Source organism: Setaria viridis, chromosome 2 (assembly GCF_005286985.2).
Source record: "Setaria viridis chromosome 2, Setaria_viridis_v4.0, whole genome shotgun sequence".
NCBI lineage: Eukaryota > Viridiplantae > Streptophyta > Magnoliopsida > Poales > Poaceae > Setaria > Setaria viridis.
In genome coordinates this window covers 768,207-781,314 of record NC_048264.2, presented here as the reverse complement: position 1 = coordinate 781,314, position 13,108 = coordinate 768,207, and the positions used below count along the sequence as shown (strand labels likewise).

Here is a 13,108-nt window from a genome sequence, read left to right as displayed (position 1 = left end):
GCTGCTTTGTCTTTACTAACTGCTGGAGGCGTCTTTCAAAGCCCCTTGAGTTAACGCTACGAGTTGAGTTCTCGTAATAATCGAAGAAAAATATTTTCATGAGATTTAGTGAATTATTTGTCGTTGGTTTTTTTTTCCTGGATAGCAGCCCTGCAAGAGGTTTTGGCAACAGAGCCTCGTGGTCATCTTTGGTGACTTGCATGACTGGTTGCCTGATGGCCACATGGACGTCAAGGTATATCCTCCTTTGTTGCAATCTTTATCGCCCTACTAAGAGTCGCACGCGGAGACGACGTGTTCCTGGGGGTGCCGTGCCAAGGAGGACGACAAGTCTCGCTTCGTTTACATGGGTTTGTGGGTGATAGTGCTGTGGCCTGGAAGCAGAGGATACAAAGAACGCCGTGGGCAGGTCCTCCGCGGCCAGGCACCCAGTTCAACGGAGCCAAGGGAACGTAGGCCATGGTGGATGCACGGTAGCTGCAGCGTAAAAACACAAATAAGCAAAGCTGGACATGTTAAAAAACAGAGGCAGGATGCATGAGTCTCTTACTCTAGTACCTGGACTGCAGAAGGTCAAATAGGGGGAAATGCCCGAGTGCGAACCATCTTTGCACACCTTTGTGACGTGGCAGCACATGAGATCAATAGTGAAAAGCCCCTTATTTGCCCGCACAAACATGACAGCAACACCATCGGCAAACCTCAATGACTGCAAGTGAGGATGTGAGCACGTTACGAGGAAGTAATGTCTCAAGGTCAATGCCTCTGCTTCGCGCCCATCCTGCATTCCCATCAGTAGCAGCCTTCCTCGACCACAGGCAGTCTGCGGTTCACTATGTGGGCGAATCCCGGTGTGCCATCCTCTGTGGTCATGGGCACAGCACCTGTGGAGAAGCACTACTCTGCTGGCAGGGGAATCACAGACACTACCCGCGTGGCCAAATCATACTCGAGGAACTGATTGCTCAGCCAAATTGTGAAGTAGAGTGAGTTCCTTACAAGCGCACTTGGCCCCAAATTAATTTCGGAAAAAAATTCTTTTCAAAATTTTCCTTTTGGCTAATTACCAGACTGCCAAGCTATAAGATTGGCAATTTCTCTATGATCATCTGCAAAGGACCAATTGAGGGGACCTCTTTTAAAAAAGTTGTCCAGTCAAGTAATACACACAACTAACACTCGCTCTACCACACTTTAGCAGAGTTTAGCAGATAAGTTGCCTCAGTTTTGTGGGTGGAGGTCGACTAATTTTTCCTCAGTTCTTGTAAGTTATAATATTGCAATTTAGCATCTTGTGGTACATAAAACTTTAAATTAGTGTGATTTAGTAGCTTCTCGCTATGAAAAGAACTAAGTGTAAAAAAAAAAGTGAAATTGCGCCCCGATGAAAGGAGTCCATAAAGTCCCAATAAGCACAGCATGGAAACAGAGTTAGCAAGCATCATATATACTGCATCAAAGTATCAAACTGCAGCAGTAGTATACAAATGAGAGATAGCAAGATCAAGTAATACATCTACAATGCATACAATCATATATATGAAAGCGAAACCATTCAATATCTCTGTCCAAATTAATTTTTCTGGGCCAGTGGTGATTGGTAGGACTACAAAATCTTCTTAAACCAAGAGGTTCTTCTTGTCTCGCAACAAGAGGCTGACAGCCATCTCACAATCTGCCAACCAACCAGGATGCACAGATGACAAAATGACTTTCATGGTTCAGCTGGAAACGTAAAGTCTCAAGAGGCTTCTATCTGGAGTAAAACAATCGGCAAGCAAAAACTTTGTACGTATTATGAAGATCTTTATTCCTCAACATCATAACTTATTCTGTAGAAAACTTTGCATGTATATGACAATGCAATAGTACATTTTCACAATGTGGTAACATGAGAATTCCTACCACTAATGTGCAGTACCTTGCAACACCGTATCAGACATATCCACATATCCTCCTACATAAACCAGAATCCACATAATGACAGATTTAGCAAAGTGCGACTCCATTTTTCTAAGAACGCTTCCTCTTGGCACCTGCAATTTTTAGCTCTTGAACCTCACAAGTATAGATATAACTATAGTAGGGGGGTATCTGAGACCGCCATAGTAGGATATCAAATTTTCCTAGAGGCCTTACGCTTCCAAATGCCAGATCTTGCAATCCTATCTTTGGAATATCCACTTGTGAAGAGCATTGATATCGATGCGTAACCAAAAATTCTTCATAAGGTGTAGTCACTCTTCCAAACAGAATAGGCCTATCTTGGTTCAGAAGATCAATTGGATGTTCACCAAAGATGGAGACATGCTTCTGGATGAACCCTCTCAAGAAGTTATAAATCTTGCACCAAAAGTGGATTTCAAAATTGTCCCTCAGATGACAAGTCACGACATTTGCGCCATTTATATGTAACCGATTCAACAGCCTAGCCATCTCCATGGCCACTTGAACAAACCTTGCAGGGTGAAACTCAGGATCCATGCTTCCAAATGCAAGTGTCTTGAAGAAATACCAGTACGCCTCTTGGGGAAGATGCTTTAGAGTTAGAGCCCGTGCTGTTCCAAACCTTACAACCTTATCAGATCGGCTTGATATTTCAAGCTGTATTTGTAAGAATGAGTCAGGCTAAGCAACCGATGTTCTTCGAGTAACCCAAAGATCAACCAGTCACTAGTGCATCTACAGCATATAGAATGCATTGGGATTCTCTGAAGCTCCTGCCATATCCGAATTTTGGGCGAAACTGCAACAGAAGAACACAAGGCAGACTTCAGACTTCAGAGTATGGATTATACCTGGAGGTGGAAATTTGCAATGCGCGGGCGGTTCTTGCGGGGCGATGGCGAGCAGAGCCTCTCGCCGGAAGTGGGCCAGCCTCCCCGCCGTCGCACGGGACTGCGCTTCGAAGCCGTCTCAAGCCACCCGCGGTCGCAGGGCGGCAGAGCTGCTGCGGCGGAGAAGGTAGGGGCGTAAGGGCCATGAGCGGAGCCCGTGCTCGAGGCCGGAAGCAGCGCTCGCGGCGTGGATTTGGCGGAGGCAAGGGCAGAGTGCTTGGCAGGAAGGGTCTCGGCATTCGCCGGCGGAGGCGCCGCTTCGCCGGGCGTCATCTCGCGGGCCTTGCGTATTTGCATGGAGCCCCCTGTTTGGATCGCGATTAATAATCGCGATCCAATTATTTGCACATAGACCCCTGATTTGGATCACGTTTAATAATCGTGATCCGAATATTTGCATATGGACCCCTGGTTCGGATTGGAATTTGGCAAAGTGCCCCCTTGGTCTGGCTGCTACTTCTGTCTCCCCTCGTCGGCTCATCCTCCGGGGCCCTCACGCGGACGGCCGCCGCCGCCGCTGCCTGCCACCTTCGTGGGTCCAAGATCCTGGCCATGCACCCAAGGAAGACTACAGGACTGCAGGGGCATCCATGACTCTGCTTCGACGTCCACGACGGGAGTCTCAGCTTCGTGCCTTCATCCTACGAGATAATTTTCTATTTGACACTAAAAAAGTTACCCCTTTCTTTCTTAGTCCTTAAAAAATTTTCGTTCCCTATTTAACACCGGATATAACTTTGATTGCTTATATGATACTCCGTTAGATTTTCCATCCGATTGTCGTTAAATGCCGTGTAAAAAGATAATTTTTATCCTACGGAAGAATGTGGGCCGCTTCGTGCTAGTTTAGTTGACCGCGGTCTATGCTGCCATAGGCTGCGACGCGGGCCGTTGGACCTTTGATCTGCGGTCTAGATTGAGCTACAGCGCAAGCGACGCCACGGTTTCGCTGCTACGGTCGCCGCTCGTCTCGCGTCTCTGGCGGCCGGCGTCAAAGGCAGGACCGCAGGAGCCTGGGAGGCCTTCGCTTTCGCTGCGGCCGCTGTGTCCAGATTGAAAACATGCTCGGCGTGAAAGGCGGGCTTCGGCGGAGGACAGCAGTTTGGCAGCGGCGGGCGGGTACGCACTCAGCTGAACGGACGCCCAAATCTCGCCACCGGCCGGTGTCCCTGCGTCGCGTCCGCCGATGTGCTTGCGATCGCGGTACTGATCTGCTGGCACCCGATGAGGAGAGGAAGACGACAATGTGGAGAGCTTAGCATTCCTTCCTCCCCCTTCTCTCGATGCCATCATCAGCATCGGAGAAACGGAGGCCGACGGCATCGAGGAAGGCAGCGCCATGGCTGGCGACACGAGCGCCAAGCACCCCTGGTGCGGCGCAAGAGGTGCACAGCTAGACAGCAGCCAGCAGTTCAGAGTTTGGAAAATTTTGCACACATGAACAGATGAGTAATTTGTGACAAGAAACCAAGAATCACTGGGCTGCTCAGTGCGTATGTACCATATAATCATGTTTCCCCTTGAATTACAGGGACGACAAGAGGATGATGCAGCGATTAACCCGGCCACCTACTCTAATTAACATCCATCCGGTACTTGCTAGCAGTCGTGACCGCTGCTTGAGCAGCGCCGGCAGAGACGGCGCCGGCGGATTGCGACGCGGCGGGGACGAGCACGAAGTGGGACGAGAAGAAGCAGCCGTAGTAGACCTGCGCGGCGTCGTAGGCGTCGCCGTTGCAGCCGCCGAGGTTGAACTTGCGCGCGTAGCTGAGCGGGTCGTACTGGCACTCGCGGCAGCGCTGCTGCGACGACGCCGCCGAGGCCGCGGAGCGCAGCGCCCGCCTGCCCTGCCGCCGCAGGCGCCGCACCAGTCGCGAGAGCCCGAGCGTGCACCCGCTGCCACCGCGGGAGCGGTGAATCGACGGGCGCCGGTGCTTGGCGGATTACGCCGGCGACAGAGCTTGCTCGGCTTGACGCGGGTGGGGATTGGCGCACGCCGGGAGAGGCCATACGCCGGCGACCGCGGGTGGGGGTTGGCACGGCGGCCGGCGGCACGCGGACTCCCGCGGTGGTGCGCGGCCTCCAAGGGGGCCGGCTGCCGACGGGGCTCGGCCTCCCGCAGGGGCACGGCAGCTGGTGTGGAGCAGAAGAAGGAGAGGAGAGGAGGGAGAAGGGTGGTGGGGTTCACAGGGGTAAAATCATTTTTTCACAACGTATTTAATGGTGATCGGATGGAAAATCTAATATGGTGATTGGATGGAAAATCTAACTGAGTGTCATAGAAGAAATCAAAGTTATACCCGGTGTCAAATAAGGAACGAAAATTTTTAAAGGCTAAGAAAGGAATGAGTAGGGAATTATCTCTCATCCCATTGGTGGCTGGCTCGTGCTCGTCGAGTTCTCCATGGAGCTCCTCGACCTGCAGCCGCTGCTGGCCAGCCCTCCGCTGCCTTGTCGTGGTGTAAGCTCCCGGATGCGCCGCTTGACTCCATGTCCCTTGTCTCCCAAACCTTCTTCGTCAGCGACCGTCATACTGAAACCTTCAGCTTCAAGCATGTGCACCCTCTAATCTTGGCGTAACATTCTTCTTCTTCCATGATTGAATATCCACTCACATTTTAGCATCTTCCAATACGCCTTTGAATTAGAACGGTGTGATTTAACATCTGCTCTGCTGACCATGGTTACGAAATCGATGAAACCACATTCTCATCAGATGGAAACAGAGGAAGCATGCATCAGGACTTGTGGCCTCAACTCTGACGGAGCTGAATGAAGCTTAAAATTCTTCCCGAGTAGCTTCAGATGGAGGAAAACCCGTCCATTGGGAATTGGATCAACCACTTCCCAACAGGTTCGTTGTTCCCCCGTTCTGCAGTAAATTGTTTGGAAATTTGCCCTGCAACGGCAGTGTTCTCCCCTTCCACGAAATCCTTATCTTCGCCCTGTGTTCTAGTTATGGTATATTGGTATTCAGTTATGTGACACAGGCTTAGCCAAAGCAACGAAGGAGATGCACCACCTAAAAACAAAGACTGAACAGTATAGCGCTGTTTACACAGATGGACTCCATTTCAATGCAACGACGACGAAGGCACTGTCAATTAGGCCTCCCGCTCCGGCCAAAACGGTTCCGGCTCCTTTGATGGAGTAGCTTCTCTAGTTGAGCTAAAATCGTTTTGCAAAACATTTAGTAAATCAGCTTCTCCCTAGCTTTGGTGGTGTGGCCGTTTTGAAATTATCTCTTTGGTAAGACTTCACCAAAAACCGATGAAGAAGTAATTTGATAAATTCGACATAACTTCAACCAAAGGAGGTCTTAGTAGAAACTGACAACAACAACTGAGAATTTGAAATAGTTTTCCATCACAAGATGTTTGGTACGTACAAGGATATCAAGCAGCAGGGACAAAAAAAAGCAAATCAAAATTTGAACATAGCAGGGCCAAATTGGAAGCAAATTATTGATCGGTCCATGCATGCACCGCCAGTTTTGGTTTCCATCACCATCACCATAAATGTGCGTACGATGTACCCTCTCCAAAGCCTATACTCAACAATAACATTGCAACCATCAACCACTCCACCGAGACGACAAAGCATTGACGACGAGCTCGACGGCGGCGATGGAGCCGAGATCGACCATAAATGGCAGTGGCAACCGCCTCCCGGAGACGACAGCATCCAGAATTCCATACTGAGCAAGAGATCGATGTCGGCGGCGGCGGCGCACGTGCTGCTGTTCCCGTGGCCGGTGCAAGGCCACATCAACCCGATGCTCCACCTCGCGTCCGCCCTCCTCGACGCCGGCCTCCGCGTCACCTTCCTCCACACGGACCACAACCTCCGCCGCCTCGCCCTCGCCGGGGCGCCCGCGCCGCCCCACCACCCGCGCCTCCGCGTCCTCTCCGTCCCCGACGGCCTCCCCGACGACCACCCCCGCTCCGTCGCCGGCCTCATGGACCTCTTCGAGTCAATGCGCACGGCCGGATGCGCGGCTTTCTGCGCCCTGCTGCGGGCGGAGACGGATGCGTCTTCCCGTCGTCCGCCGGTGACGTGCGTCGTCGCCGACGGCACCATGCCGTTCGCCATCGCTGCCGCAGAAGAGGCGGGCGTCCCGGCGCTGGCGTTCCGCACGGAGAGCGCGTGCGGCTTCCTGTGCTACCTGTCCGTGCCCAGGCTCCTGGAGCTCGGCGAGACCCCCGCCGCCTCCGACGAGCCGGTGCGCGGCGTCCCGGGGATGGAGGGCTTCCTGCGACGGCGAGACCTCCCGCGCGTGGCGCCGTCGTCCGACGCCGACCCCGTCCCCGTACTTCTGGCCGTCGCCGGCACCGCCACCCGCTGCGCCGAGTCACGGGCGGTGATCCTCAACACCGCCGCGTCCTTGGAAGCGGAGACGGTCGCGCGCATCGTGCAGCGGGTGCGCGGCGAGGTCTTCGCCGTCGGCCCGCTCCACGCCAGGCCTAGGCCCGCCGGAGTAGAAGTAGAACCCGCCGCGCGTGACGACGACGATGGCGGCTGCGCGGCGTGGCTGGACGGCCACGCCGACCGGTCGGTGGTGTACCTAAACCTAGGGAGCCTCACGATCATCTCGGCGGAGCAGCTGGCCGAGCTCCTCCGCGGCCTCGCCGTCGCCGGGTACCCCTTCCTGTGCGTGCTCCGGCCGGACATGGTGTCTGACTGCGGCGTCGGGCACGAGTCGGTCGTCCGGGAGGCGGCGGCGGCGGCCGGCGAGAAGGCGCTGGTGGTGGAGTGGGCGGCACACCGTGACGTGCACCGCGCGCTGCGGCACCGGGCGTTGGGGTGCTTCGTGACGCAAGCCGGGTGGAACTCGTTGCTGGAGGCCGCCGCCGAGGGCGTGCCGACGGTGTGCTGGCCCTACTTCGCCGACCAGCAGACGGTCAGCCGCTTCGTTGGGGCGGTGTGGAAGACGGGGCTCGACATGAAGGACGTGCTCGACGGCGCCGTCGTGGCGAGGATGGTCAGGGAGGCCATGGATGACCCCGAGATGAGGGCGGCGGCGCAGGACATGGCGCGGCAGCTCAGGGTGGACGTCGCCCCAGGTGGCTCGTCGGCGTCACACTTGGAGCGGCTCGTCGGCTTCATCACCGACCTCAGCGCCGGGCAAGATCCATCCAGAGATGACGACAGTCGACCACTTGTGAGAGGTTTAGTCAAGGAAAAATGAAGACCAAGTGTGTATGTGTATCTGATGGAGACAGTCATCTCTGTAACTCTGTATCTGATTGCAAAACAAGTAGCTCCGCTGCTACTGTACAGAGGTAGGAGTATTTGAGATTTCAAGGTGTGTTTGAAACTGAAGTTCTTGGACAGTAGAAAACGAAATCAAGCAATCTGATGAGGCTTTTATAGCATATGAAATGCATTGAGATCCTTGCAGTGAAATTTAAACTGACGGCGAGCAGCATCTTCAGATGAAATTTAAACAAGTGTGATTTACTATTTGCTCTGCTGCTGACTATGGAAAAGAAATCGATCAAATTACATTCTCATCAGATGAGAGGTGGTCAACAAAATCCCAATGCTTTCATGCAAGTAGCCCAGCATACAGATGAAAACAGAGCAAAGCGATTTGATACACGAGTTTGATGTTTCATGGAACATCCTTCTCTGAATGCTAGCTCACCATCCGCAAAGCCAAGGTCACACAAAGAACATAATCAATTGTTCCAAAATGATCATGGACCCTTTCATCCTTGCAAACATGAGCAACAAAACGTGCTCTTCCACATCAATCGCCAAGGACCATTCATCTTAAAACGCCAATAATCTGTCACACTAGTTCCAAAATCAATTGTTTTACTCTTCAGAGAAACTGATGACCTGACCTTTGTCCTCCTCTTTGGATAAAGACCATATATTGTGAAGGCGATCCTCCGCGCCCGGTGCCGTTTGTCTATAGTAAGCCAGGACTGCAGAAATAAAAAAAAATCCATTTGGGGACCGTTTCTTCTTCAGGAAAATACCAGCAGGTGGACGAGAGGGGGACAGAAAGGATACTGGGTCAGTCAAGTCAACTCCAGTGGTCTAAGTCACCTACCAGCTGAGAAAGGTAACAGCTCTTGACTCTCGAAGTTGGAAAAATTACTCGCAAATGTTGACTAATTAATGATCATGAAGGTAATGGTCATTGTGAGTTTGTGACAAGTTCTCCAGAAGTAGCTGACAGCAGCTTTTCCACGTTGCAGGCTGGAAGCTGGACTCCACATGAGTTGGTACTGCAATGGAGAAGGGAGGAAAATGGGCTTTTCATCATGTGAAAACTGAAGTCGTGTTTAATCAAGTCTCTCCTCAATTTGATCAAGATCAGAAAAAGGGAGGAAACTAAGGAACTAATGATGGTGATGGCTCACTAAGCATAGGCTCCAGAGTCAAGAGCTGAGGTGGTACAGGCAGTATTTCTTGACCACGTCCACGTGGGAGAGGAAAAGCCAATCAGAACAACCAGGCGAAGACAAAAGAAGTTTGAAAGGTCAAACCTTTAGTATAAATGGATTTCTGCAGTTAATCTCTCTTGCATTTCTACAGTTAATTCAGAGATATATCGTGCCATTCCAGAAGCGCTGTTCATTCTCACATCCGCCTCTTGCATTTCTCTTCCAGAGAGAGTCCCCAAATGGACATTCTCCTTTCTGCAGTTCTGGGCGAGCTGACAACTAGATCAATAAATTTCTTCATCAAAAAAAGCTTCAAGCCGAAGGCACTGGACGTGGAGGATCGCCTCCATATGATCCTACTCCGGGCACAGGTCATCGTTGATGAAGCCATGGGACGCCAGATCACAAACCAATCTGTTCTCCAGCAGCTGGATATGCTCAGAGACGCCATGTACCGAGGCTGTTACACCCTCGACACCTTCAGATACCAAGTTCACAGCGAAGAGGAGGCTAAAGGTCAGGTTTTGAGTTATTCCTTGTCTCTATCCAAAGTAAATTCTCTACAAGGTTTGTGTTCGTCCAGTACAAACCTGCAGATTTTGAAACAGCTAAACAAGTCTCTTGATGATTTAAGCTCCATGATTCTTGGTGTGGAAGAGCTAGTCGTGTTCTTGGCAAGCTATCCTCGCCTGTACCGCCAACCTTATAGCATGCATCTCATGCTGGGCAACTGCATGTTTGGCCGTCAGATGGAAACTGAATTTGTCATAAACTTCCTCTTGCACGCACGACCTCATGGTTCTAAAGAACTGGACATCCTGCCGATCGTTGGTCCCGGTAGAGTCGACAAGACCACCCTTGTTGCTCATGTTTGTGAGGATGAAAGAATCCGTGATCATTTCTCAGAAATCTTGTTCTTGCGGGACCATGATTTCACAGGTGTTGACCTCGCTACTGTTAGAGAAGGATATGCAATGGAATATAAAAATCGTGTGTCAAACTCAAACGAAGATGGAAGATTGCTAGTCGTCGTTGAGTTAGTTGGCGATCTCAATGAAGATGCATGGAATAGGTTGTATTCTTCTTATACACGGGATGTGCCAAGCGGCACTAAAATCATAATCACAAGCCGGTCTGACAAGATTATCAAGTTTGGAACAACACGGGCACTTAGTATGAAATATCTATCCCATGAAGCGTACTAGTATTTCTTCAAGACGCTCATGTTTGGAAGCACAGATCCCAAGATGCACCCGAGGCTTGCATGCTCCATGGCCAGGATGTCGAAAGGATGCTTCATTGGTGCGAACATGTTTGCTTGTTTGTTGAGGGACAACTTTGACATTGAGATGTGGTGCAAGGTTCTGGCATTTACGAGAGGGCAAAACAACAAGAATATCTTGAACTTTGGTGGGCATACATTTGATCTTATAAACTAGAAAAGGCCTGCATATCTTGGGAGAATGGTTACACCTTTTCAATATATTGTGCTTCATCGTGGGAATGAATGCTCTAAACAAGAGGAGGTACCGAAGATAAAAGTCCAAGATGTCATGTATGGAAGCATTACGGCTCATGGGAAATTCGAGATCCTAGGATGGACGTCTAGGATACCTCCCTATCATAGTTTTGTGCATATTTGTGAGATTCAAGAGGTAAAAACTACCTCAGGCAAGAGGAAGCGTTCTGTATAAAAGGGTCACAATTAGCTAAACTCTCTATTGCTAAGCTAACAAAGAAAGATATGTGAATATGTTTTGATAGGGAGTTACGAAATTGTCAAGCTCTACTACTGCCTTATCATGTATAAAGTTTGTTTACTGTTAATAGAATATTGCCTTGTGTTGAGGCATGTATTTCCATGGCTTAATGAGGGCCTATTTGGGACTGCTCCACTCCAAAAAAAAACAGTTCCAGTCCACCAACTCCACCTTTTTTAGCTTCACTCCACCAACTCCACCTTTTTTAGCCTCAGTCCACCAAATCCCCCAACTCACTGCATACACATCTAAACATGAATTGATATTTGTCACCTCATTCGATTCCAAGTGGCAATTTCATCCACATCCAAACAGCAGATTTGATATTGCAACACGTTTCCAATACCAGTCTGCTTTGTTATTGAACCCAATTTAATACCAAGCCCTCCAATATCTATATCCAAATGGACTCTACGTGTTTTACTCTTCAGAGAAACTAATGACCTGACCTTTGTCCTCATCTTTGACCTTTGTCCTCCTCTTTGGAGAAAGACCATGTATTGTGAAGGCGGCCGTTTGTCTATAATAAGCCAGGACTGCAGAAATATAAAATCTCCATTTTGGGGACTCTTTCTTCTTCAAGGAAAATACCAGCAGTTGGACCAGAGGGGGGCAGAAAGGATACTTGTCACACCTTGAAATTTTCAAATTTTAGGATGTGAATAAAAGGAATAATTAAATAATGAATTTCTCATAATTTTAAAATTTTTCCCAACATTTATTTTTCTTTACAGGAAATTTAGTATAGGAAAAATAATTGTTTGTTTCTCTAAATAAAATAAGGTTGTTCTGTTTCTGTGCATTCATACCGATGCATTTTGGTGTTTCTTGAGTGCAAAAGTTTTAAAAATACGTTTATGTCCAGACCCTTCTGAGAATTTTCCAGCTTTTTCTGGAATTTATTCTCCTTTTTCTAGATCTAAATCCAAATTTTTGGATGGTTCAAGAATCCTTTTTACGAGCTCCAAATATTTTATTTGGACTCCTCATGTCCCAACCTATCTCTAGGAATTTTCCTGGAATTCTTGGGATTTTTAGAGTATTTTTCGTGGCTTAACTGATTTATCAAGATTTTTCTAGATTTATTTGTACACGGGAAATGTTTCTGAAAAAAAAGAAAACCTTTTCCTTCGGTCCTAGCCTATGGGCCCGACCCACTCCGGCCCGTCAACAGGCCCCTTCAGCCCATGGTCGCGGCTGCTTCCCAGGAGCAACACGAGAGCGCCATCGCCGCTGCCAAGCTTTGCCTTGGCGTGTGGGCTAGGCCAGGTCACACCGCACGCCCCATAAAGGGGTCCGCACTGGGCACCCGACTCCCTGCTGTGGCCGCCGCCTTCCTCGCACAGTGCCGCCACCCTTCGTCCGCCGGTCAAGCCAGGCGCCGTCGTAAGCTCGCTCGATTCGCTGGCTCCGTCGCCTGCCAGAGCAAACCAGCCCCCCCGGGGCTCGACGACATCGAGGCGTAGCTGCACCACCAGTCCTCATCGCTAATGCCCCACTGGAGCACTGCGCACGCGTGAAGATCCGAGCCGCCGCCGAGCTTCTTCGCTATCCGCCGCCGGGCAAAATTCCAGCTGCTGTCGTCGTCCTCCACCGCCGGTGAGCACATCCGCAATCTCCCCTCAACCTCCTCTATCTACCGCGCCGCTTCCCTCCTCACAGCTAGCTAGAGCGCCACCTATTTTGTCGGCCAAGCCACCATCCGCCATGGGAGCAAGCTCCTGGAGCTTTTCAAGTTAGCCCGTATGCTTTTGCAAGTAGACCCTCGAACTAATCTATAATATATGGCCGATTCTTTGTGTCTTGGAAGATTTATAGAATTGCCCTAAACCTTTTAGATCCTTTGAACCAGACCCGGGCCATGCAACTTTAACAGATCTAATCCTGTCCCTATCTTTATTCACGAGCACTGTTCCTTGTGTCTTGTGAATCTTTTGAGCTAACCCTCTAGGTCTACGGTTAATCACGATTAGGTCCTTGCAACCTTGTTTAGCTCATAGATTTTACGTTTAAGCTCCGTTTAACCTTGTTCATGTTGTGTCAGGTTCACGATAACATAAATTACACGTTAGTGGTGATGTTTGCCTTCATGCATGTTTTTGAAAATAAATTT

The 13,108-nt window shown here is 50.1% G+C and overlaps 3 protein-coding genes across 3 annotated transcripts; 2 read left to right on the top strand and 1 right to left on the bottom strand.

Moving 5' to 3' along the window:
- Window positions 1-4,116: 4,116 nt before the first annotated feature.
- On the bottom strand, window positions 4,117-4,780 carry LOC117842563 (uncharacterized; the record flags this gene model as incomplete). The annotated part of the gene is made up of 1 exon (XM_034723036.2): window positions 4,117-4,780. A coding segment is annotated over one exon (369 nt), but the record flags the coding sequence as incomplete, so codon positions are not given.
- A 1,144-nt stretch (window positions 4,781-5,924) lies between these two features.
- LOC117843335 (myricetin 3-O-rhamnoside 1,2-glucosyltransferase UGT709G2) lies at window positions 5,925-8,219 on the top strand. Its single transcript, XM_034723907.2, has one exon. It carries the CDS (start codon window positions 6,211-6,213, stop codon window positions 8,023-8,025), a length of 1,815 nt encoding a protein of 604 aa, XP_034579798.2. The 5' UTR covers window positions 5,925-6,210; the 3' UTR covers window positions 8,026-8,219.
- A 154-nt stretch (window positions 8,220-8,373) lies between these two features.
- Window positions 8,374-11,079, top strand: LOC117843338 (putative disease resistance RPP13-like protein 1). The gene has a single exon (XM_034723910.2). The coding sequence runs from the start codon at window positions 9,475-9,477 to the stop codon at window positions 10,438-10,440; it is 966 nt and encodes a 321-aa protein (XP_034579801.1). The 5' UTR covers window positions 8,374-9,474; the 3' UTR covers window positions 10,441-11,079.
- The last annotated feature ends 2,029 nt before the right edge of the window (window positions 11,080-13,108 follow it).

Excerpts from the sequence above, each read along its gene's own strand:
- LOC117843335 (XM_034723907.2), top strand. The coding sequence starts at position 6,211 with ATGTTTGGTACGTACAAGGATATCAAGCAGCAGGGACAAAAAAAAGCA.
- LOC117843338 (XM_034723910.2), top strand. The coding sequence starts at position 9,475 with ATGGACATTCTCCTTTCTGCAGTTCTGGGCGAGCTGACAACTAGATCA.